Source organism: Miscanthus floridulus, chromosome 4, assembly GCF_019320115.1.
Source record: "Miscanthus floridulus cultivar M001 chromosome 4, ASM1932011v1, whole genome shotgun sequence".
NCBI classification, from domain to species: Eukaryota; Viridiplantae; Streptophyta; class Magnoliopsida; order Poales; family Poaceae; genus Miscanthus; species Miscanthus floridulus.
The window spans coordinates 39,942,794-39,968,689 of NC_089583.1; the positions used below are offsets into that span (position 1 = coordinate 39,942,794).

Sequence of the window (25,896 nt, forward strand, 5' to 3'; positions counted from 1 at the left end):
CCGTAGCGGTTTCATGCCTGCGTACACTTCCTATTACGACGCACGACAGGATCGCAAGGTATGTCGTGGCATATATATACGGCATACCCTGTAGATCCGCCACTAGGGAGAGGGACACTAGATCTGCTGCATTGAGGGCTCCCGGTGGGTGAGGACGCCGGATGGGGAGGGCGCGCCGGGGTGGGCAAGCGAGAGAGAGAGCACGAGAGAGAGGAACTCGTTAGACAAGCGCCAGGTGCGGAGCGAGACGAGGTGTTTATTTTGTTTATTTATTTATATATTAGGCAAGCGGCGCGTGCGACGGTGAGGTACTTCCGAAGAAGAGTGCTGTGTCGAACGTACTGTTTGTAGTGTTACGGTACATAAAAACAGCAGCCGTAACCTTGACCACCCATCCAATCCAAGTGGCATCACCGTGGGGCGGCCCACTTGGGACTTGGGCGCAACAACTTGCCGCTGCGTTCTTTGGGCTTTCGCTTCCCTTTCGTCCGTCGCTCCGGTCTCCTCGGTGCCAATTGTGGACGCCGAGACGGAACCCGCATCCGATCATTCCCCGCCCGTCAACCCATCCCTCGCGCCCAGCCCACTGCGCCTGCGCTCACTGCCACCGGGCCCCATCTCCCCGCCTACGCCAACCGGCCCACGCTGCGTCCTATGGACCCGGCCCACCCACTGCCCCGCCCCCAAGTTGACAGAATCATTTCCCATCTGCGCAACAAATCGCTCGCCTACACGTTCCCTCATCTACCCCCTCCCACGGCAGCCGCGGGCCCGGTCGAGATGGGCCCCGCGTGTCGGTGAAGCTCGACGCTCGCGTGCGGAGTGAGCGCGGCGGTTCACCACGCGAAAGGCCGCCTCCAGTTCTCCTCCCCCTCGCCTCACATCTCATCCCCCCTCTCGCTCGACGGCTCGAGCTCTGTTGGAGGCAAGCAGGAGGGCAGGCCAAGCCAGGCCAGGCGAGGGGGTTCGGTTCACGAGCTCTTCCTCTTTCTCGACACCGCCGATCCCGCCACGCGCTGCCCGCAGCGGAGGTGAGGCCAGCCCTCTCCCGCCCTCGGTTTAATCCCAGCTGATTCGACCTCTCTTTCGCCTCTGCGCTCAGTTAGGGTCATGATTCGATCCTATTTCGTTTGGGTTCCGTTTCGCTTGGGGTCCTTGTGGTTCGATTGGCGCGGAAGGCAAATTCTGTATTGAGGTTAGTGAGTTGGCGCGCCTTAAGGACCTAATGATTGCCTTAGGTTCAGATTGGTGGATGAACTCGTACAAAGTGCGAAATTATCCTAGATATGTCAGCTAGGCTCGTGGGCGAGTGGAATTTATTATCCCAGGTATGTCAGCTAGGCTCGTGGGCGAGTTGAATTTGGGTTGTTCTCGGTTTGGTGGTGCTTTGGCTAGCGATTTATTCGTTGATTTCTTATATCTAATGTCTTTAAGATCCTTTGTCCAGGGAGAATTTACACGGAGTGCGTTTATTCCTGATAGTAGAGACACTTACAGGCTAGTTGTAGTGCCATGATCAGAGAATCAAAATTGTTGTCGAGTTAACAGCTTATTTCACCATATAAAAGGTCTGGCTCTGTTGCCATGTTCTTCCTGCTACCGTGGAAGGACCTCGAACTGCTGTCTTTCTGCAGCTGAGATCGATTCAGACTGTGTGATGTGTTCACTCATTTTTATTCGATAGGTCTGTTGCCCAAATGGCCCTGTAGTCCAATTAAAATCGGCTATGTAGTCTGACTCATTGGTTAAGAAAAGGCTGACTTCCGGTTTAGTGTGTACTTTCTACGAAAACGCTTCATAGTTGGATTAATGAAATTGGATTCATCTGTTTCTTGGCAAGTATATCATTCAATTTATGTTGTCAAAGATTTCTCGTTGTGACAAACGTGAATGCCTTTTCTCTAATTGCAGACACAATAATCCTAATCAAGATAGAAAGGGCATTGAACACTGGAGGAACATTTTGTTGGTGGTAACTGAGGTTTGTGCTTGTTTGTAGATGGAGAGATTAAGCACCAACCAGCTCTACAAATCTGGAGTTCCTGTAACCATACCAACATCTCTGCCTTCTATACCAGCCTCTCTGGATGAGAGCTTCCCGAGGCTTCCAGATGCACAGAGTGTTTTGATAGAGAGAGAATTGAGGAGCACTCCACTACCACCTCACCAGACCACTATTGCTCCTATCCGTGGTCAGTTTCACTCCAATACTGGATCTGTTGGACCTCTGTGCTCACCTCCGTCTGTAAGGTTCTCTTCGCATTCAAATCCTGATCAATACTCGATCCACAATCCATACAATTCTCAAGCACCAAGCACTGCAACTTCTTCAACGCTGAATTATGGGTCACAATATGGAGGCTTTGAACCTTCCATAACCGATTTCCCAAGAGACGTTGAACCAACCTGGTGCCCTGATCCAATTGAGAGCATTCTTGGATACTCTGGTGATGTCCCTGCTGGGAATAATGTGACTGGGACCACTTCTATTGGCGCTTCAGATGATCTTACTAAGCAAACTGAATGGTGGACAGAGTTTATGAATGAGGATTGGAAGGACATGGTTGATATCCCAACTTCCACCGAAACTCAACAGGTACGCTAGTTAATTCTGTCATTTTGGTGGGTGGACTTTTTGTCCTCCTGTTTGTGCTAGTATTCCCTAACTGTACGGTTGGTCCATTCTGGGTCCTTGTCAGCTAGTTGATGACGAATCCACAAATCTGTGATCATATTGTTGATGCCCTACAGGCTACAAGTCCCATTTTTTTTTCCAAAACAAATGTTTTGTAAGTTTATTTTTTGTTATATCTTGTTTATATCTATATTATACATCAAATCTACACTTGGAAATCTTAAAAAGTTCAACTTTTCACTGTTCATTACACATCCAGGATAGTAGTGACCACTGTATGTTGTATACTTTACATCATACATCTCATTCTTTTTCGAAGTGACCTGTGGGTCAAAAAGTTTCTGCATTTTTTACTACTCCATTCCAAATTATAGATCGTTTTGGCTTTTCTAATAGATACACAACTTTTATTATGTATCTAGACATATCTTATATATCTATGTGCATAGCAAAAGCTAGTACCTAGAAAAAGCCAAAACGAAAAATGACCTATAATTTGGGACAGAGGGTGGTACTTTACTAGACCAAGACTAAAAATTATCCACTTTGGATCCTCAGACCCAGCTGTTGTTTGACATAGACTGTATTCTAACGCTAGACTATGCCAGTATGCATTGCAAGATGAAAGGATGTGTCAGGAGCTACCTGATATTTTTCTTCATTGCAATAAATGAGCATGATGACTAAGCTGCGTGTAGGGTGTTCAGTGTTGCCTCAAGTGACTCCAGTCAGATTTGACTTGGCTCGCGATGCACTATCGGCTTTAGCTTGACTCTGTAGTCTGTACAAGTTCACATGTAGGAGTTTCACATGAGGAAAGATTTAGCAGGGTCCAGGAGGTTTGCTGTGTTTGCAAATGGCAAGACCAAATACCGCAAAGTTGCTTGCTCTTAGTTGCCTTGGGGATCATTTTTAATGAAGCAACATATATAATTTAGGAACTTGCCAAATCACTTGTTTGAGTTCAGCAATTTTATGAAATGGGTTTTGAAGTTGAAAATCAGGCATGCATTTGCTCATCTTTTGCAACATTCAATTTCAGCTATGGTAGTAATCAATCTTGTATTGGCTAGGTCACTTTTCTTTGTTATAATTTTTACTGCACTGTACTCTTTGTTTATAGTCTTTATGCATTAATTTATGCTTCACATAGGTTGGGCAACCTGTGCAACCATCCATCTCAGTTCACCAATCAGCAACCCAACAAACAGTTTCGTCTCAATCTGTTGAACCGTTGGCAGTTGTGGCACCCTCACCCACTGCTGGCTCCAATACTGCCAAGGCACGCATGAGATGGACTCCTGAGCTTCACGAGCGCTTTGTGGACGCTGTCAATCAACTTGGTGGCAGTGAAAGTGCGTACTGATTGCAGATATATTTCTCTCATGATTGAATATATTCATTTTGACATTTTCCTTAAATTGTTTCAGAAGCAACTCCTAAGGGTGTCCTGAAGCTAATGAAGGCAGACAATTTGACCATTTATCATGTAAAAAGTCATCTTCAGGTCTGATATCTAGCCCTATTGTTGGATGTCATTGAAAATAGTTGCAAACTATTCTCTATCTGATTTTTATTGAACACTGTGTTTCAGAAATACAGAACAGCTCGATACAGACCAGAGTTATCTGAAGGTCTGGCATGTTCCACTTCTATATGTTCTGTTTCTTTGTATTCATTGCTGCAATTTCTTCAGTTGTTTTATTAAGTTTGGTGATTTGATATTTTCAGGCTCTTCTGAAAAGAAAGTGGCATCTAAAGAAGATATACCATCTATTGACTTGAAAGGGTAAGTCTGCACATAGGATTTTGTTTGTGTTGATGTTTTGATTTCAATATACAATGTAAAAGTGTTCGAGAAAAAAATATACAATGAGAAAGCAGGATATAGCTTTCATTTCTAATATTATGAGAGAGCCAAGCAACAGGTGCTTGCAGGTCGCATGAGTACCTCTAAAAGGGTCTGGCACTCCCCTCTCATGACACAAAGCCAGGGTGTTGTCTTCTCCTTGTGGTCCAGTTTTTGATCATCAAGTTTTTGCATGAAATGCCTGATCTGGAAATTTGTTTACAGTAGATACTATTATGATCATATTTTCAGCAAAAAACATGAATGATGGCGTAAATTTTTTTTTTTGCAAGAATAGAAGCGCATGAAGTTCACCAATCAATTATCAAACAGATATGACAGTTTATTTGTGCATCAATCTGGTTAAACACAACTATTTTCAACGCTTCTTTTTTTTACTGAATGTGCCGTCACAGCATAGATTCATGGATTCAGCATTGCCTACGTATTTTGATGAATTTGAGATTCCTTCTCCTTTGTGAGTAGTTTTATATCCAATTTCAAATATTTTTTTCCTTTTAACAGTGTTTTATTGGTTTTATTACTTTTTAATCAAGGAACAGCTTGCCATGTTAGCCAAACTGTATAGGTATCCACAAATTACTTTGTTATGTGGTCCTGAGCTTTGGTTCTTTTGTTGCACCACAAGAGTTGCATCTGAACAAATGCAGTTACTTTAGTCTTTGTTTAGTGCCTGGTTTCAGAGCATCATTTTTATACTGCTGCAGGAGTTTTGATCTCACTGAAGCACTTCGGCTCCAGTTGGAACTTCAAAAGCGGCTTCATGAACAGCTTGAGGTACTATTACACTTTGCTCTGCTTTCGATTCGATGTCTGAAAGTGCAAGGGTCTAAAATCAGTTTAACTTAGAGGTGTTGGTAAAATATTTTATTGTACCATATTTTCCTTTGCATCTTGAGCTTGTAACTCCAGGAGATTTTGAATTTTATTTTTATATGCGACACTGTTTTCCTTTGCATCTTGTGCTACAGGTTCAATTTGCATTATTTTGGAGCTTGTATTTTTATTTGTAATGTGATCTCCAAATAAAATAATTGCCCATTTAGTATATTAGTACGGCCAATTCTTAAGAGTGCATGTACTAAGATATTATAGTGACTCTTACCTCTATCAGAGTATGTCTTTTTTTTCTTGGCAGAATGACTATAATGATAGTTGCTTCATTGGTTGATGAACCGTAAGCACTAGAGCCAATAGGCTTCATATTTTTGTTGTTTAAAAAATATGCTAGGTTTACCAAAACTGATTTATAGAGCCCCTGCTGCTAACCACTTCAGATTCAAATTTGAGCTAGCCAACAATCTGAACTGTAAATGCTTGTTCCCGAAAATTGCCTGGTAACAGCATACTGTATCTTACTGAAGTTCATCATTGTGGCTGTTCCATGGAATTCAGATACAAAGAAGTTTGCAGTTAAGAATTGAGGAACAAGGGAAGTGTCTTCAGATGATGCTAGAGCAGCAGTGTATACCGGGGACAGAAAAGGTGCAGAATGCTAAAACCACTTCCGATTCTGAGATTCCAGAATCTTCTACAGTCAAGGATGTCCCAGAAAACAGTCAAAATGGACCAACCAAGCAAACAGGTATGCATATCTATATAACTATGAAAGGCTTTAGCTTGTGGTGATGCCGGTTGTGATATGATGAGGCACACAGATCACTGATGTTTCTTGCCTTTTGTTTCAGAATCAACTGACAGCCAATGAAGTTGCAAGCATGAAATGGGTTTCATGATCTGATTGGTTGTTTTCAGGCTTAGTTGTTTTTGTCCTTTCGTGGGAACAGATGAATGCTATTGTTAACTTCTTTGCAAAGCATGGCCAGGTGCATGTAACTAGGAGTTAGTTGTATAGTACCCACCATCACGGTATCACTGAATCCCCGTGTTATGTGGATGATGTAGTCTTCAGAAGACAGCGCAAGCACAATGTCAGGGGTTTGACTTTTTTTTTCTTCTTCTCTTTGTTAGGTATCAAGTAGCATCTGCTAGGCATTTGATTATGGGCTAATTCAAGTATTTACAATAATGTTTAGCACCTGTTTAGAACATGTCATGGTACCAAATATGATGAAAGGATGTATTGCCTTTATACGAGAGAATGAGACATTTGAACTGCTTCGGTTCGGTCTCAGATCTATACCATCTCTCTTCGGCAGAGAATTTTGTTTTACCTTATGAAGCCGGAACGTTACGATGAACTGTGCAATGGCCGCAATGAGATGAGCATCACATACACGCGATGGGACCAAGCAAACCCACAATTCAAACTAGCGAGAACTTGTGTTGCTCAATTACGTGCTGTCCTCGAGTGCAATGAGCGAGCGAAAGTTTTCTATCCTTTCCTATAGCTAGGGGGTGTTTAGATACCTCCTTCTAATTCTGTCACATCAGATGTTTGATACTAATTTAGAGTATTAAATATAGATTAATTATAAAACTAATTGCATAGATGGAGACTAATTTGCGAGATGAATCTATTAAATCTAATTAGTCCATGATTTGATAACGTGGTGCTACAGTAACCATGTGCTAATGATGGATTCGGCTTAATAAATTCATCTCACAAATTAGTCTCTATCTGTGCAATTAGTTTTATACTTAGCTCATGTTTAGTCCTTCTATAATTAGTATCCGAATATCCGATGTGACAGAGACTAAACTTTAATCCGTAAATCTAAACACCCTTAGGTGTTCCTTAGGTCCCATCTCCTGCTCTCGGCAAACTTGGTGGTTATTGTCATGACTAGAAGGTTAAAAAAACACAGGGTACCATGAACCTTGTACTCATCATTGGCTATTGTGAAAGTAAGAAAAAAAAAAACCACGGTACTTACCATTCAATAATGCATTTAAAATTTCACAACTAAATCATCTACCAAGTCCTCCATATCATAATACATAACTTATTGTAACACCCCTGGTGTTACGAGCTCGTTTAACACTAAGATTTAGACCTAAGAAAAATTTCCGGAACGAGTCTCTCGGATTTTAAACTTTAAAATATTTGAGCTTATGTTTAAAATACCATTTTTGGACAAACCACATTGGGCAAAGTAATTAAATAGCGCTTAAATATTTTGTCTCTATGGGTTAGTGTAAAGTATAAGCTTTTACGTGAAATAATTATTGGTGGAAGTTAATCGGATCGGACGACGCATAAACACACAATGTGATAAGACAGAAGCACAGTATTTATTTAATTTTCTTGACTTCACTTGATTGGGTCTCATGAGACGTACTGTCGTACTAGTCGTGCCTGCACTAGTGTAGTACGTGTCCCTATATGATATATAACTGCACTGCACTCATGTCATTATCACCCCATCTCCCATCTATCCACCTGGCTCATCATTTCTGGTAGTAAAATTTTGCAAGCTGCGGCTTTGACTTGCAGCGTCAACAACCATCACATCTTCTCATGGTTCTTGGCACTAGTACTAGCTCTCCTGCTTGCAGAGACCTTGGCACATCGCTCCAATGCACTCTGGGCAAACAGAAGTAACAGCTAAAGCGGTGCTTTACCTTCACTGTGCAGGGGTGTCAGAAGCACGTGGTCCTGCTTTCGACTCAACTCGTGTCAATTTCGCTGACGTGACCATACCGAGCAGACTAGGCCACTCCGTGTCGCTGCCGCTGCCTACCTTGCTTCTTGAGGACGGCGAGTTGCTGCTCTCGCTCTGCTTTTTCTTTGCCACCGACCGCATGCACTAGCGCTCACTCCTCTTCCCTCCCCGCGCCTCCGCGTGTGCACCGACGCCTAAGCTCTGTTTTCCTTCCTCGCTCTCTCGCGCGCGCAAAGCTTCCTTGGTCCCGCGCTGGACCGCACGCCATCGGTGCTCCCCACTCCCTTTGCTCCCTCTGCTTGTCTCGCGCTGACGCCGCCATTTCTTTTTCCCGTGCCACAGTCGCCGGCGCCCCCTTGCTCTTCCTCTCCCTTGCTCTCCCTCCCGTGCGCCCGGGTGTCCGCAGCGCTGTCCCTCCCGCAGCACCTCGCCTTGCAACTCCACGCCGCCGTGGCCGCTTCCACCGCCGCCACCACGCGCGCGAGCGCACGCAAGCCGCAGCATGCCATGGCCGCGACCTGCACGCCACCACCGGGCGCGTCACGCCCGCCCGCCGTGCCCCATAGCCGCCGAGCCGAGCTGCCACTACCGCTTCGCCTCCTCCGTCGTGCGCCCGAGCCGCAACCCCGCTGCGTGGCCCTCTGCCGCATCTGCGCCTCGCCGGTCTGTCCGCGCTGGGCTGCCTGCTCTGCCGCCGCCGCAGGGCTCCGTCTCCACGCTACCCCGTACCGCGTCCTCGTCCGCGCCGAGCCTCTCCACCAAGCACCCTGGCACGACCTGCTGCTCGCCGCGGGCGCCATCCCACAGGGCCTCACCGCCGTTACCGCCTCCCTACCAAATCCGACGTGCCCGCCTTCATGGCCCAAGCGTGCAGGCTTCTGGGGGTCAGATCGGCCCTTGCCGCGGCCAGCCCGAGGCCATGCGGGTCCCCGTGCGGTTCGTCGTCGGGTGGTCCACCGCCGCCGTGTCTTCCCTGGCCCTGTCGCGCCATTGCCGCCGCCGCCGGCCGGTGGCTCTGCTGTGCTCGGTGTTTGGAGCAGGAGGAATGGGTGAGAATCCAAGGAGTTTTATACAGGGTCCATATTGCAAAATACGTGACTCGTTTGAATAGTGAGCTAGATCGTAGATTGATTAGTCAAAAATCAGGGGACTTTTCTACAAAAACACACGCCGAGACTGGGCCACGTAGCGTGGGCTGGCCTATTGGGCCGCTCGCCCGACGCCTCTATGGCCGTGGCCTGCTTCGCGCCGCGCCTGGGCCGCCGCACCATTTGGGTCGTGCCCGCCCGCCTGGATGCCTCGTCGCTGGGCCGGCCCTATGCCGTCCGCTGCTGGGCTTCAGCGTGGGCTGGTCTGCCATGGCCGCCTGGGCCTCGTGTAGAGTGCTATGCTACAGGAAGCCCATTGCAGTTTAAATTATATTTGTGCATTAAGTTTTAAGGAGTTGAATGAAACCCACTTGCATATATATCTTTATACTATGAGTCTTACTAGTACTACAGGATCGTGTAGAGTGCTATGCTACAGGACTCTAGTAGAAGTTGAGTGATTGTCTGTCACTCGCGAGAGATAGGAAATATATTACTATATTATCATCACTTGGGAAAATATAAATGGTGAAAAGGAAAATGGTGACCGGGCAGGGATATGGTTTGGGTATTGGTGGGTGTAAGAGGTTGTGTCGCCGTGGACGCGGGGCATGGCTTGGTTACACTGCTTTCCTTGTCTGTGTCGATTAAGCACCGACCGTTGCATATGACTCTAGGCAAGTCACAGACTTATTATCCCGAGCACATACTTGGGTATGGGCGCTTGGAAGACTTGTTGCTCTCTTGTCGTGGGTTCCGGCTGAAAGGTCCTAATGGCTAGAGGGGGGGGTGAATAGCCTAATAAAATTTCAACAACAACACTAACAAAATAGTTAGACAATTATGAGGCAAAGCAAGTGTTGTGCTAGCCTACTCAAAATGCAAGCCACCTACCACAATTCTAGTTTAGATAGTGTCGATTCACACAAGAGCTATGACACTACCCTATGTTAGTGTGCTCTCAAAGGCTAATTAAAGAGCCACACCAACCAACCAAGCAAGCTCTCACAACTAGCTACACTAAAGAGCTTGTCAACTAGTTTGCGGTAAAGTAAAGAGAGTGATCAAGAGGGTTATACCGCCGTGTAGATGAAAGAACCAATCAATCACAAGGATGAATAACAATGAGGACCAATCACCTCGGAATCAATGATGAACACAATGATTTTTATCGAGGTTCACTTGCTTGCCGACAAGCTAATCCTCGTTGTGGCGATTCACTCACTTGGAGGTTCACGCGCTAATTGGCTTCACACGCCAAACCCTCAATAGGGTGCCGCACAACCAACACAAGATGAGGATCACACAAGCCACGAGCAATCCACTAGAGTACCTTTTGGTTCTCCGCCGGGGAAAGGTCAAGAACCCCTCACAATCACCACGATCGGAGCCAGAGACAATCACCACCCTCCACTCAACGATCCTCGCTGCTCCAAGCCATCTAGGTGGCGGCAACCACCAAGAGTAACAAGCAAAATCTGCAGCGAAACACGAACACCAAGTGCCTCTTGATGCAAACACTCAAGCAATGCACTTGGATTCACTCCCAATCTCACAAAGATGATGAATCAATGATGGAGATGAGTGGGAGGGATTTGGCTAAGCTCACTAGGTTGCTATATCAATGAAAATGGCCAAAGGTGTGAGCTTTAACCGGCCATGGGGCTTAAATAGAAGCCCCCACGAAATAGAGCCGTTGGCTCAAAAATTTGGCTGACTACGCATCGACCGGACGCTCCGGTCACAATGCACCGGACACAGCACCGGACGCTCCGGCCGTGAATACCGGATGCGTCCGGTAGCTCCCAGACTACCACGTGTCTAGTTCAAACCAACCTAGCCATTGCAGCCCATTCAGCCGATGACCGAACGCTCATACGGGACATACAAACACAATCGATCGGACGCGGGGCCACCGAGTCCGGTCGAGTCCAGTAAGCCACCAGGGCCGACTGGACGCGTCTGTTAGAAACTGACCGGACGCTGAGCCTCAGCGTCCAATGGAGTACAGTAAGCATCCACTCTCGACCGGACATGTTCGATCACACCGAACCGGACGCTGCCAGCGTCTGATCAACTGAACTGCCGAACACTATGTTTGCTCCGGTCGCTGAGTTCGTCGCCAAATGCCGAACGTGTCCGGTCACCATGCCAGACGCGTCCGGTCACTCTGTAACCAGCGTGACTAGCTCCTTTTCAACTCTATCTTCTTCACCCTTGCTCAAATGTGCCAACCACCAAGTGTATCACCTTGTGCACATATGTTGGCATATTTTCACAAACATTTTCAAGGGTGTTAGCACTCCACTAGATCCTAAATGCATATGCAATGAGTTAGAGCATCTAGTGGCACTTTGATAACCGCATTCCGATACGAGTTTCACCCCTCTTAATAGTATAGCTATCAATCTTAAATGTGATCACACTCTCTAAGTGTCTTGATCGCTAAAACAAAATAGCTCCTATGGTTTATACCTTTGCCTTAGCTTTTTGTTTTTCTCTTTCTTCTTTCCAAGTCCAAGCACTTGATCATCATCATGCTATGATCTTAATTTGCTTCATCACTTGGAGTGTGCTACCTATCTCATGATCACTTGATAAACTAGGTTAGCACTTAGGGTTTTATCAATTCACCAAAACCAAACTAGATCTTTCAATCTCCCCCTTTTTGGTAATTGATGACAACCCTTTCACAAAGATATGAATTGAAATTCAATTGAATCCATGTTGCTTGCCCAAGCATATTTACCATGTGTAAAAGGATATGAACAAGTTTCATGAACCCCAAATGGTAGCAATTGCTCCCCCTACATATATGCTAAGAGTTTGGATTGTAGCTTGCACATATGCTTAGATAGGAAATATAGGAGTCAATGTCTACTACATGATGCTAAGGTATAAAAGATGGACCTTTGAAGCGTGATACCAATCAGAGTGCACCAATATACCATCCTTAGCACCATGGTTAGCTCAATACCACTTAGAAATATATGGAAATGAAATCACTAGATATCCTATGCATGCTAGTTTTCATTTCATCATTCAAACCGACAACTAGCATACACCACACAAGCATAGATATTGAATTTTAAAACTTGTGCCATGCAAGCAAACATATGAAATGCACATTCAAATGCACCATATAAGTTCATGAGCTTGCTCCCCCTACTTGTGTGCTTAAAAGTTTTTAGTTGATCCCTTTTCTTTGTCATATCTCTCCCCCTATGTCATATATATCAAGATATCTTTATGTTTCTCTCCCTTTATGATATTTCTCACCTTTTTTTTACTATCTTTACTACTATCTTTGTTTCTCTCCCCCTTTGTCATCAATGACCACAAAGGTTCAAAATATAGATAGTATTACTTATAGGGTCGAGATTATCAATGTCAATCAATGAGATGAGGATCAAAGTTCCGAATTTGGTTCAAACTAGAATATATGCCAAAGATATTTAACACGGTTTGATCCAAGGACAAGCTTCTTCACACCTCCAAATGAGGGTTATCTTGTACCATGTTCAGTTAAACACTTAGAGTTCATTTTCTAGATTAAACACTAGGTTTACAAGCCCACAAACATGGCATATGCTATCACTAGATCAAGTCAAACATAGAAGCAATAGTGATATCATATAAACATCAAATTCATTTGATTTTCATGAATGAGCCTAATAAAATGGAGAGATGTCTAGATGCACTAAACATGTCCTTAGCAAGGATGTATGCCATGCCAATCAACTTTTACCTTGGATTGCTCAAAGGAGAGGCATGTCATATAAGTGGGGGGTGCATCAACACATATTTGAGAAATCCAATATGTTCAACTCATTCCTTAGCTTGCAAAACCTTTTCTCGTCCAATGGCTTGGTGAATATATCAGCAAGTTGATCTTCGGTGCCTACACTCTCAATGCAAATGTCCCCTTTTTGTTGGTGATCTCTTATGAAATGGTGGCGGACAACTATGTGCTTAGTTCTTGCATGTTGAACCGGATTGTTTGTCAACTTGATTGCACTCTCATTGTCACATAGCAATGGCACTTTCTTGAACTTGATTCCAAAGTCACTCAAAGTGGCCTTCATCCAAAGTAATTGTGCACAACAACTACCAGTGGATATGTATTCGGCTTCGGAGGTTGATAATGCAACACTATTTTGCTTCTTTGATGACTATGAAACAAGTGATCTTCCCAACAATTGACATGTGCCCGAGGCACTCTTCCTTTCAACCTTGCATCCCGCATAATCCGAGTTGGAGTAACCAACTAGTTCAAACTTTGCTCCTTTGGGATACCACAAACCAACATTTGGTGTATGCTTCAAGTACCTCAATATTCTCTTTGTAGCCTTCAAATGACTTTCTCTTGGTGAGGCTTGAAATCTTGCACACATGCATACACTAAACATGACATCCGGCCTTGATGCGGTGAAAGGTCCTAATGGCTAGAGGGGGGTGAATAGCCTAATAAAAATTTCTACAACAACACTTAACCAAATGGTTAGACAATTATGAGACGAAGCGAGTGTTGCGCTAGCCTACTCAAAATGCAAGCCACCTACCACAATTCTAGTTTAGATAGTGTCAATTCACACAAGATCAATGACACTACCCTATGTTAGTGTGCTCTCAAAGGCTAACTAAAGAGCCACACCAACCAAGCATGCAAGCTCTCACAACTAGCTACACTAAAGAGCTTGTCAACTAGTTTGTGGTAAAGTAAAGAGAGTGATCAAGAGGGTTATACCGCCGTGTAGATGAATGAACCAATCAATCACGAAGATGAATAACAATGATGACCAATCACCTCGGAATCAATGATGAAGACAATGATTTTTACCGAGGTTCACTTGCTTGCCGGCAAGCTACTCCTCGTTGTGGCGATTCACTCACTTGGAGGTTCACGCGCTAATTGGCTTCACACGCCAAACCCTCAATAGGGTGCCGCACAACCAACACAAGATGAGGATCACACAAGCCACGAGCAATTCACTAAAGTACCTTTTGGCGCTCCGCTAGGGAAAGGTCAAGAACCCCTCACAATCACCACGATCGGAGCCGGAGACAATCACCACCTCCGCTCGACGATCCTCGCTGCTCCAAGCCGTCTAGGTGGCGGCAACCACCAAGAGTAACAAGCGAAATCCACAGCGAACCACGATCACTAAGTGCCTCTAGATGCAATCACTCAAGCAATGCACTTGGATCACTCCCAATCTCACTATGATGATGAATCAATGATGTAGATGAGTGGGAGGGCTTTGGCTTAGCTCACAAGGTTGCTATGTCAATGAAAATGGCCAAAGATATGAGCCACAGCTGGCCATGGGGCTATTAATAGAGCCCCAATCAAATAGGGCCGTTATACCCCTTCACTGGGCAAAACGCGCTCTGACAGGACGCTCCGGTCATACTGACCGGACGCTGGCCCTCAGCGTCCGGTCGCCCGATGGACGCCACGCATCATCAACTTCAAACGCTGTACGTCAGATTCCAACGGCTATGAAGCTGACCGGACGCTCCAGTCAAAACTGACCGGACGCTGAAGCCCCAGCGTCCGGTCGTTTCCAGTAAGCTCCCCGAGGCATGTTTTTCCGACCGGACGCGTCCGGTCCACCTTGATCGGACGCAGCCAGCGTCCGGTGCTCAACCCTAGCCTACTGTGCCGTCTGACAGCTCGACCGGACGCAGCCTTTCAGCGTCCGGTCGCTGAGTGACCCAGCGTCCGGTCAGTAGACCGATGCCAGCATCATTTCGACCAACTCCATTTCAACTCTAACTTCTTCACCCTTGCTCCAATGTGCCAACCACCAAGAATTTTGCATCCGGCGCAATAGAAAATAGACATTTCATTTTTCCAAAAGCGCCGAATCCCGCCGAGCAAGCTCGGCGGGAGGGGGAGAGGGACCCAAACCCATCTCAACCCTACAAACACCTTGTGCACATGTGTTAGCATATTTTCACAAATATTTTCAAGGGTGTTAGCACTCCACTAGATCCTAAATGCATATGCAATGAGTTAGAGCATCTAGTGGCACTTTGATAACCGCATTCCGATACGAGTTTCACCCCTCTTAATAGTACGGCTATCAAACCTAAATGTGATCACACTCTCTAAGTGTCTTGATCACCAAAACAAAATAGCTCCTATGGTTTATACCTTTGCCTTGAGCTTTTTGTTTTTCTCTTTCTTCTTCTTCAAGTTTAAGCCCTTGATCATCTCCATGCTATCACCATTGTCATGTTATGATCTTCATTTGCTTCTCTACTTGAAGTGTGCTACCTATCTCATGATCACTTGATGAACTAGGTTAGCACTTAGGGTTTCATCAATTCACCAAAACCAAACTAGAGCTTTCATGCGGTCACATAGAGTAGGCTTCCAATCATAGACTAATACAATTTTTGATCCACCATATTGCCACTTACATCACTATCCAAGTTGCCATTTGTTCCCATTGGTGTGCTAATGACTTTGCTATCAATCATGCCAAACTTCTTGATCATGTCCTTGATGTACTTGCCTTGACTCACAAATGTTCCGTTCTTCAATTGCTTGATTTGAAGACTAAGGAAGTAACTCAACTCTCCAATCATAGACTTCTCAAACTCATTAGCCATCATCTTTCCAAACTCATCACAAAAATCTTGATTGGTTGATCCAAATATGATGTCATTAACATAAATTTGCAATACAAATAGATCTTTTCCAATCTTCTTGATGAAAAGAGTGGTGTCAACTTTGCCCATCATGAACCTTTTAGAGAGGAGGAAGTCCCTCAATCTCTCATACCATGCTCTAGGTGCTTGCTTCAAGCCATACAATGCCTTCTTCAACTTGTATACATGGTTGGGCTTCTTATTATCTTTAAAACTGGGAGGTTGCTCTACATATACTTCTTCATTGATGTAGCTATTTAGAAATGCACTCTTAACATCTATTTGATAGAGCTTGATGTTGTGGGAACAAGCATAGGCTAGCAAGATTCTAATTGCTTCCAATCTAGCAACCGGGGCATATGTTTCTCCAAAGTCAAGACCTTCAACTTGAGTATAGCCTTGTGCTACCAATCTTGCTTTGTTCCTTACTACTATCCCATCTTGATCTTGCTTGTTTCTAAAGACCCATTTAGTTCCAATCACATTGTGTCCCTTTGGTCTTTCTACCATCTCCCATACTTGATTTCTTGTGAAGTTATTCAACTCTTCATGCATAGCATTTACCCAATCAACATCCTTCAATGCTTCATCTATCTTCTTTGGTTCAATGGATGACACAAATGAGAAGTGTTCACAAAATGATGCCAATCTTGATCTTGTTTGTACATCTCTTGAAATATCACCAATTATAGTGTCCAATGGATGATCTCTTGCAATATTTGTTGGTTGGAGTATTAGAACTTAATTGCTTGCACTTGCTTGATCATTGAGTTGAGATGATGTACTAGCCACTTGATCTTGTTCATTGTCATGAGATCCACTTGCACTAACTTGATTTGTATCATCTTGCATATTTGAGTTAGAGAGCACTTGCAATTGATCATCTTCATCATCATTCACTTGTCTAGGCCTCAATTCACCAACATCCATGTTCTTCATGGCATTTGAAAGTTGAATGCCTCTAACATCTTCTAAGTTCTCATTCTCTACTTGTGAACCCTTGGTTTCATCAAGTTCAACATCATGAACTTCCTCAAGAGTGCCACTATCCAAATTCCAAACTCTATATACTTTGCTTGTGGTGGAATAGCTAAGTAGGAATCCTTCATCACATTTCTTGTCAAACTTGCCCAATCTTGTGCCTTTCTTCAAGATATAGCATTTGCAACCAAAGACTCAAAATATGCAGTATTGGGCTTTCTACCATTCAAGAGCTCATATGGTGTCTTTTCTTTCAATCGGTGACAATAGAGGCGGTTGCTACAATAGCAAGCCATGTTGATAGCTTCGGCCCAAAAGGATTGACTCACATTGTACTCACTAAGCATAGACCTTGCCATATCAATAAGTGTTCTATTCTTCCTCTCAACAAGGCCATTTGATTGAGGAGTGTACTTGGCCGAGAATTGATGTCTAATTCCAAATTCATCATATAACTCATCAATTTTAGTGTTCTTGAACTCACTACCATTGTCACTTCTAACTCTCTTGATGGTTGTTTCAAATTCATTGTGAATGCCTTTGACAAATGATTTGAATGTTGTAAATACATCACTTTTGTCCACTAGAAAGAATACCTATGTGTATGTAGTGTAATCATCCACTATCACAAGGCCATATTTATTTCCACCAATGCTAGTGTATTGTGTCGGCCCAAACAAGTCTATGTGCAATAACTTAAATGCTTTACTAGTGCTCATCATGCTTTTCTTAGGATGGGTGTTTCCAACTTGTTTTCCGGCTTGACAAGAGCTACAAAGCTTATCCTTTTCAAACACAACGTCCTTCAAGCCTCTAACCAAGTCATGCTTAACCAATCTATTCAATTGTTTCATTCCAACATGACCAAGCCTTCTATGTCATAACCAACCCATGCTAGACTTAGTGAACAAGCATGTAGACAATCTAGCTTCACTAGCATTGAAATCAACCAAGTATAGATTCTCATATCTAAAGCCTTTGAAGATCAAATTAGAGCCATCTACACTTATGATTTCTATATCATCTATCCCAAATATGCATTTGAATCCAAGATCACACAATTGAGCCACGGATAGCAAATTGAAATTCAAGCTCTCTACTAGCAACACATTGGATTTGCTCATGTCATTGGATATTGCAATCTTACCAAGCCATTTGACCTTGCCTTTGCCATTGTCACCAAATGTGATACTATCATAACCATCATTGCCATTGGTGTTGATTGAGTTGAACATTCTTGCATCACCGATCATGTGTTGAGTGCACCCACTATCAAGAACCCAATGCCTTCCTCCGGCTTTGTAATTGACCTACAAAAGAAGATCAATTCTTTTTAGGTACCCAAACTTGCTTGGGTCCTTGAAGGTTAGTCACTAAGCTCTTTGGTACCCAAATGGCTTTCTTCTTTGAGCCCATCCATGGTTTACCAATGAACTTAGCATTCACACCATTTGTACCCTTAGTAAGCATATAGCATGAATCAAGCTTAAGGGAGGATACATTAGCATTTTTGCTCTTATTTTTGCACTCTTGCTCTTTATGACCAACTTGCTTGCAACTAGTGCAAAACCGATCATTGTTCTTCACAAAACTAGTCTTGTGAGGAGCAAAGGTTGCCTTGCCGTTCTTGGGGGGTATAGCCCAATTCCTCTTTGTAGAGAGAAGCTCTTTGGCTACCCAAGCATATAAGCAAGCGGTCCTCACCACCATAGGCCTTAGCCAAAGTGTGAGTGAGCTTAGTGACCTCCTTCTTGAGGTTCTCATTCTCAACCATTAGTGAGGCATCACAAGTGAGACCATCACTACTAGATGAGATGGAAGTAGATGTACTACAAGAATGGTTAGTAGGAGCAACAACGATAGGCATAGATAGTGATTCATCAATTATATCACAAGTTAAACCTACATTGCAAGTTTCAACATGCTTCTTTTTATTTTGCTCATCAAGCAAAGATGAATGAGCCTTTTCAAGCTTTTTGTGAGCTTTTCCAAGCTTCTCATTGGCTTCCTCTAGCCTCTCATGAGATGCATTGAGCTCATCAAAGGCTTGCTTAAGGGCTATAAGTTCCTTACGTAAGCTTTTGCATTCCCTTCTCTTGATGTCAAAGTGTTCTTTAGCATCTTCTAGCATGTCAATTAATTCATCCTTAGTTGGTTCATCATCATCACTATCACTATCATTTTCATTTTCATGTTCATTATCCTCAACATGTTCTTCATCACTTTCATCATCACAAGATTGTACCTTAGTGGCCTTAGCCATGAAGCATGATGAAGATTCGAAGAGAGAAGGCTTCTCATTGATAGCAATGCTTGCAAGAACCTTCTTCTTGGTGGTCTTGTTATTATCACTATCATCATCATCATCACTTGAGGAAGCATCACTATCCCAAGTGACTACATATGAACCACCCTTCTTCTTCTTGAATGCCATCTTATCCTTCTTCTCTTTCTTTTCCTTCTTGTCCTTCTTGTTCTTCTTGTTGTCATCATCATTGTCGCTATTGTATGGGCATTGAGCAACAAGATGATCTTTGCTTCCACACTTGAAGCACCTTCTTGACTCTTCTTTGTTCTTAAATGAATACTTCTTCCTTCTAGCACGGTAGCCCTTCTTCACCATGAACTTGCCAAATCTCTTGACAAAGAGAGCCATCTTCTCATCATCATCATCATCCCAAGATTCATCTTCTTCACTTGATGTCTCTTGCTTAGCTTTGCCCTTTGATGATGTGGCTTTGAATGCCATGCTCTTCTTCTTGTCATCCTTCTTGTCTTCTTTCTTCTCCTTCTTTTCTTCCTTCTCATCATCATCTCTATAAGTATCATCGGTCATTATATCTCCCAATACTTGGTTTGGTGTCATGGTGTCCAAACCGCTTCTTACTAGAATGGTGACCAATGTGCCAAATCTTGAAGGTAAGCACCTCAAGAACTTATGAGAGAAGTCCTTATCCTTCACCTCTTCTCCAAGTGCTTTGAGATCATTGACAAGCACTTGAAGCCTATGGAACATCTCCGGCACACTCTCATCCTCCTTCATCTTGAAGCTTGCAAACTTTTCTTTGAGGATGTATGCCTTAGCACCCTTTACGGCTTGAGTGCCCTCAAATGATTCTTCCAACTTCTTCCAAGCTTCATGTGCCATCTTAATATTCTTGATTTGCTCAATTGTTCTTTCATCAATTGCACCATGAATGACACTTAGAGCAATATCATTGTTTTGGAGAAGCACTTCTTCGGCCACGGTGGGATTCTCCGGATCTTCAATCTCAATTTTGGTTTCTACCACCTTCCACACTCTTCTATTGATTGACTTGATATGTGTGGTCATCTTTGACTTCCAATATGGATAATTTGTGCCATCAAATTGAGGTGGCTTCTTGGTGTTGTTGATTTGAGCCATTTTTACACCGAAGGTTGTTAAGCCTCAAATCACGGTGACCTCGGCTCTGATACCACTTGAAAGGTCCTAATGGCTAGAGGGGGGTGAATAGCCTAATAAAATTTCTACAACAACACTTGATAAAATAGTTAGACAATTATGAGGCAAAGCAAGTGTTGCGCTAGCCTACTCAAAATGCAAGCCACCTACCACAATTCTAGTTTAGATAGTGTCGATTCACACAAGAGCTATGACACTACCCTATGTTAGTGTGCTCTCAAAGGCTAACTAAAGAGCCACACCAACCAAGCAAGCAAGCTCTCACAACTAGCTACACTAAAGAGCTTGTCAACTAGTTTGCGGTAAAGTAAAGAGAGTGATCAAGAGGGTTATACCGCCGTGTAGACGAAAGAACCAATCAATCACAAGGATGAATAACAATGAGGACCAATCACCTCGAAATCAATGATGAACACAATGATTTTTACCGAGGTTCACTTGCTTGCCGGCAAGCTAGTCCTCGTTGTGGCGATTCACTCACTTGGAGGTTCATGCGCTAATTGGCTTCACACGCCAAACCCTCAATAGGGTGCCGCACAACCAACATAAGATGAGGATCACACAAGCCACGAGCAATCCACTAGAGTACCTTTTGGCTCTCCACCGAGGAAAGGTCAAGAACCCCTCACAATCACCACGATCGGAGCCCCTCCGCTCAACGATCCTCGCTGCTCCAAGCTGTCTAGGTGGCGGCAACCACCAAGAGTAACAAGCGAAATCTGCAGCGAAATACGAACACCAAGTGCCTCTAGATGCAAACACTCAAGCAATGTACTTGGATTCACTCCCAATCTCACAAAGATGATGAATCAATGATGGAGATGAGTGGGAGGGCTTTGGCTAAGCTCAATAGGTTGCTATATCAATGAAAATGGCCAAAGGTGTGAGCTTCAACTGGCCATGGGGCTTAAATAGAAGCGCCCACAAAATAGAGCCGTTAGCTCAAAAATTTGGTTGACTACGCATCGACTGGATGCTCCGGTCACAATGTACCGGACACTCCATGAATACCAGATGCGTCCGGTCAGCCTACCGGACGTGTCCGGTAGCTCCCAGACTGCCACGTGTCCAGTTCAAACCAACCTAGCCATTGCATCCCATTCAGCCGACGACCGAACGCTCATACCAGACGCACAAACACAATAAACCGGACGTAGGGCCACCGAGTTCGGTCGAGTCTAGTAAGCCACCAGGGCTGACTGGACGCGTCTGTTAGAAACTGACCGGACGCTGAGCCTCAGCGTCTGGTGGAGTACAGTAAGCATCCATGCTCGACCGGACGCTGCCAGCGTCCAATCAACTGAACTGCCGAACACTATGTTTGCTCCGGTCACTGAGTTCGTCGCCAAATACCGGACGTGTCCGGTCACTCTGTAACAAGTGCGACTAGCTCCTTTTCAACTCTATCTTCTTCACCCTTGCTCAAATGTGCCAACCACCAAGTGTATCACCTTGTGCACATATGTTAGCATATTTTCACAAACATTTTCAAGGGTGTTAGCACTCCACTAGATCCTAAATGCATATGCAATGAGTTAGAGCATCTAGTGGCACTTTGATAACCGCATTCCGATACGAGTTTCACCCCTCTTAATAGTACGGCTATCAATCCTAAATGTGATCACACTCTCTAAGTGTCTTGATCACTAAAACAAAATAGCTCCTATGGTTTATACCTTTGCCTTGAGCTTTTTGTTTCTCTTTCTTCTTTCCAAGTCTAAGCACTTGATCATCATCATGCTATGATCTTTATTTGCTTCATCACTTGGAGTGTGCTACCTATCTCATGATCACTTGATAAACTAGGTTAGCACTTAGGGTTTCATCAATTCACCAAAATCAAACTAGAGCTTTCACCGGCTCTTTCCGGACCGACTATTAGGGTTTTTTTTGTGGAGGAGGTCCTTGCACCGCACTGAGTCTGGGACTCAGGGGTGAGGGCTTGGAGTCCTAGTTTGGATGGGGACCTAGGACCCCAGTACAGGAGGGTGATAGGTTGGTCCTGCTTGTGCCTTGGGTACAAGCGGGGCGTGTGTTTTCGGGGTACCCAGCTGGGGGCATTGATTCGCGAATCGTCGGGCAATCCGGTACGGCTTGTCGACGGTTTAGCATCGTAGTAAGAACTGAAAGATGAAAGATTGAAAAAAGAAATCTGATTGCTTACCACCTGCTTGAAAGTAGCACATGTGCTTACATAGAATGGTTAGTTAATGAACCAATACAGCTATTAATAAAAATCAAATATAAGGACGCACGCTTAGTAATGCTTCCTGCAAATATAATAAACCCACAAGCCAGATAGTCTTGCATATCCTTGGAGTCTTTTCTTTTCTCCTGTTGGATAAGTCTTGTTGAGTACAATTGAGTACTTAGAGTTTTATTTACCCCTATTGCAGGTGACAGATGGATGGTAAAGCTGACCTTTGTGTGTGGATTCCTCTGGTGGGCTCAGAGAGGATTTCCTTTACGCTGCGATCATAGTCTTTATTTATAACTCTCACAAAATGTCTTTATAAATGAAAGTTTTATAATCTATTGTCGTAGTGTACATATTAATGATTCATCATGTCATGAATAGATAATTATTTCTGGTGTAATTCTGATCACATGTTTATATTCCACTGTTCAATTAAATTGTTCAAAAACTCTGATAAGATGATTACATTCCGTTGTTATACAATAACTATTATACTCTAATGTTGTATTAAAAGTGATGTAAGAAATGATTAAGAATGATGTAAGCTTTATTCTCTCATTTGTGATCCTGATGGAAAAAATATGAATTTTTGGGTTCTCTCCTGGAGTGTGCCCGACGGAACCGAGTAATTTAGTGTTATCCTTTGGGTGCTTAGTGTCTAATGGAAGACAAGCACTCCTGGGAGGCATTAGATTAGACGGTTCTGCCACACTTATCTTCGTTATGAACAATTTACACAAAATACATGCACATTCAGTTTGAATATGAAAGTGTGTATACTTGCTAGTTGGTAGTCATTCACAAGATTCATGTACTCCACTCATCATTTGGTCATTTGTCTCAAATTCATCACAAAAATAAAAAAGCTAACATACATAACTAGAGCATTATCAATAGTGAAATTGATGCACTATCTAAATCTTAAATAGTTTATGAATCAAACATATACAATTTCATGCAGTAACAATCATTATGAAACATAACTAACTAATCAAACAGAAGCTAGATAATTATCAAACAACGCGATAATTCATCATCCATAATTAGTTCATCATCAACGAGAGTAAACTTTAAAAAGTTTGACTTATAATAAGCCCCCTTTGAAAGCATGCCAGATTTGTTTTTTTTTTGTTTGTTCTGTGTTTTTCATGTAGAAATGAACTAATTCCTGTAAAATACATATACAATTCTCGTGTTCCAAATAAGCTCTTAAACTTGATTAATCTAGGTACAAACTCCCTCTGTCATTTTTAAGTATTGTCTAAATTTTTGTGGCAGTCAAACTATCTCCAAATAAGTGTATTTAAAAAAAATATAATCACTAATCTCATGATATTTACTCCATCCGTTCCAAATTATAGTTCGTTTGACTTTTTTTAACCTAAGTTTGACCACTCGTCTTATTCAAAAAATTTGTGCCAACATAGTCAAATTTAAGTCATTCTTGAAGAACTTTTTATTAATAAAGCAAGCCGCAATAAAAGAAGTGATATTTTGCATAAATTTTTTAATAAGACGAGTGGTCAAATTTGAGATAAAAAAATCAAACAAACTATAATTTGGAATAGATTTAGTACTATGCATCATATATGTTAATAATCTCTTGAAGTATTTGACGCAGAGAGTAGGACCGAGGGAGTACCATATGGACACTGATGCCGTAGGTGTTCTTGCGTTCCTAGCTTCTACCGCATTAGAGCGTCTCCAAGAGTATCTATAAGTTTTTCTAATCTTTTTTTTTTGCCGGAATAGAAAAAACCCCTTCCAACCACTCTCAATCTATCCTCCAAAACTTTTGGCACTCGGAAAACCTCCCAACCCGCATAAAGTTGCGCGCTGTTCCGCTTGTGCGTATCCGTCTTCCTCCGCGCGGTCTCCTTCTTGGCGCCGTCATTTTGGCGCGGTTTTTCCCTTGGCGTCATATCGTGCCGCCGTCCAGAGAAGGAGTTCTTCGCTGTCGGCGTCGTTTGGAGGAGGTAATCCATCGATCCACCCATTAAATAAATGCATTCCGATTTCCGACTTCCGACTTCCAAGCGGTGCTCAGTCTTGCACTTGCAACTATCGCACAATGACACAATGCTAGAGTTACAGAAGCATTCTACTCCTGGAGCCCGATCAGTCCGTGTCCTATCGCGTTCTGAACTACTCGGATTCCGACTCCGAGTGACCATTGCTGGTCGGCTCCACAGCGGCCTATAATAAGGAAGCACTTGCCAGTTGCCACCACGACAACATACACCGCTGCTGCTGCAGCAGCAGTATGCCAGTATCGATCTCTCGTTCGCATCGCAGGCCACAGCACGGCGGCCATGGGCACGGGCTCAGCTTCATCAGCGTCGTCGACCGCTAAGCTCTTCTCCTTTCGTAGCGTAGCCATGGCGTCGGTGGCGGCACTTATCTTCCTCGCGTTGCTCGTCGTTGCCGGCGGAACAATCGCGGCACTTGGTCACAAGGACGGCACGTCGTTAGCACGGGGCGTCTTTGGAAGCCATCAGTCAACGAGGCCGCTTCGGCGCAAAATACTTCGTATCGGGGCTGTTCATCAACTGACGGAAGAAGCCACCAGCAGGCACTACGGCACAGAGAGGCGCCGGCCGGCCGGCACCGGCAGCGAGCCGTTGCCGAGAGGCATCGTCCATGACACCACGACCCGGGAGATGGAGCCGTCGCTGGCACTACTATACAAACGAATATGCGCAGCGTTGCACTTTTACACTCTGTGGCGGACACCTATTTTTGCCCGTTGCGGTACGATTTACCGCGGCGGGCATTTTTTATTTACCGCAGCGGGCACTTTTGCCCGCCATGGTAAATCGATTTACCGTGGCGGACATATTAAGATGCCCGCCACGGTAAATACCCTATTTACCGTGGCGGACATCGTAAGGTGTCCGCCACGGTAAATCGATTTACCGTGGCGGACATATTAAGATGCCCGCCACGGTAAATGCCATCTCCAATATAAACCGAGGCCATCGCACCATCGTCGCCGCCTCCCCCACTCTCTCTCTGTCAGCTCTCCGCCTCCCCCACTCTCCCTCTGCCTCCCACTACTCTCCCTCGATGCAGGCAGCGGCGCGCGGTGCAGCTCTCCTCCATAGTGCCGCCCCCTACAGCGGCGCGCGTGGGACGACGGCGACGGCTGCGCCCTCCTCCTCCCCCACGGATCCTCCATGAACGACGACGGCGCGGGGCTAGGGTTTCAAATCCAGTGAGTTCATCTCCCTCTTCCTCTCCATCTCCCTCTTCCTCTCTCCATCTCCCTCACTCCTCCCTCTTCCTCTCTCTAGATCCGGCGACGGTGACCTCTTCCTCCACGGATCCGGCGGCGGCGGCGACCTCCTCCCCCACGGATCTGGCGGCTGCACCCTCCTCCTCCATGGATCTGGCGGTGGAGCGACCGGATCCGATGGTGGATCTCCACCACGGCCACGACGCCGGGATCCACCAC

General features: G+C 44.3%; 1 protein-coding gene across 2 annotated transcripts; it reads left to right on the forward strand.

Moving 5' to 3' along the window:
- The first annotated feature begins 865 nt into the window (after positions 1-865).
- LOC136549629 (protein PHOSPHATE STARVATION RESPONSE 2-like) lies at positions 866-6,639 on the forward strand. 2 transcript variants are annotated; one of them, XM_066540989.1, is made up of 9 exons: positions 866-1,031; positions 1,912-2,596; positions 3,789-3,990; positions 4,066-4,142; positions 4,230-4,269; positions 4,367-4,424; positions 5,213-5,282; positions 5,901-6,090; positions 6,194-6,639. In XM_066540989.1, the coding sequence occupies exons 2-9, from the start codon at positions 2,000-2,002 to the stop codon at positions 6,211-6,213; spliced, it is 1,254 nt and encodes a 417-aa protein (XP_066397086.1). In that variant the 5' UTR covers positions 866-1,031; positions 1,912-1,999; the 3' UTR covers positions 6,214-6,639. The 2 variants fall into 2 exon arrangements, with proteins under 2 accessions (XP_066397086.1, XP_066397087.1); XM_066540990.1 differs by having other exon boundaries at positions 2,000-2,596.
- The last annotated feature ends 19,257 nt before the right edge of the window (positions 6,640-25,896 follow it).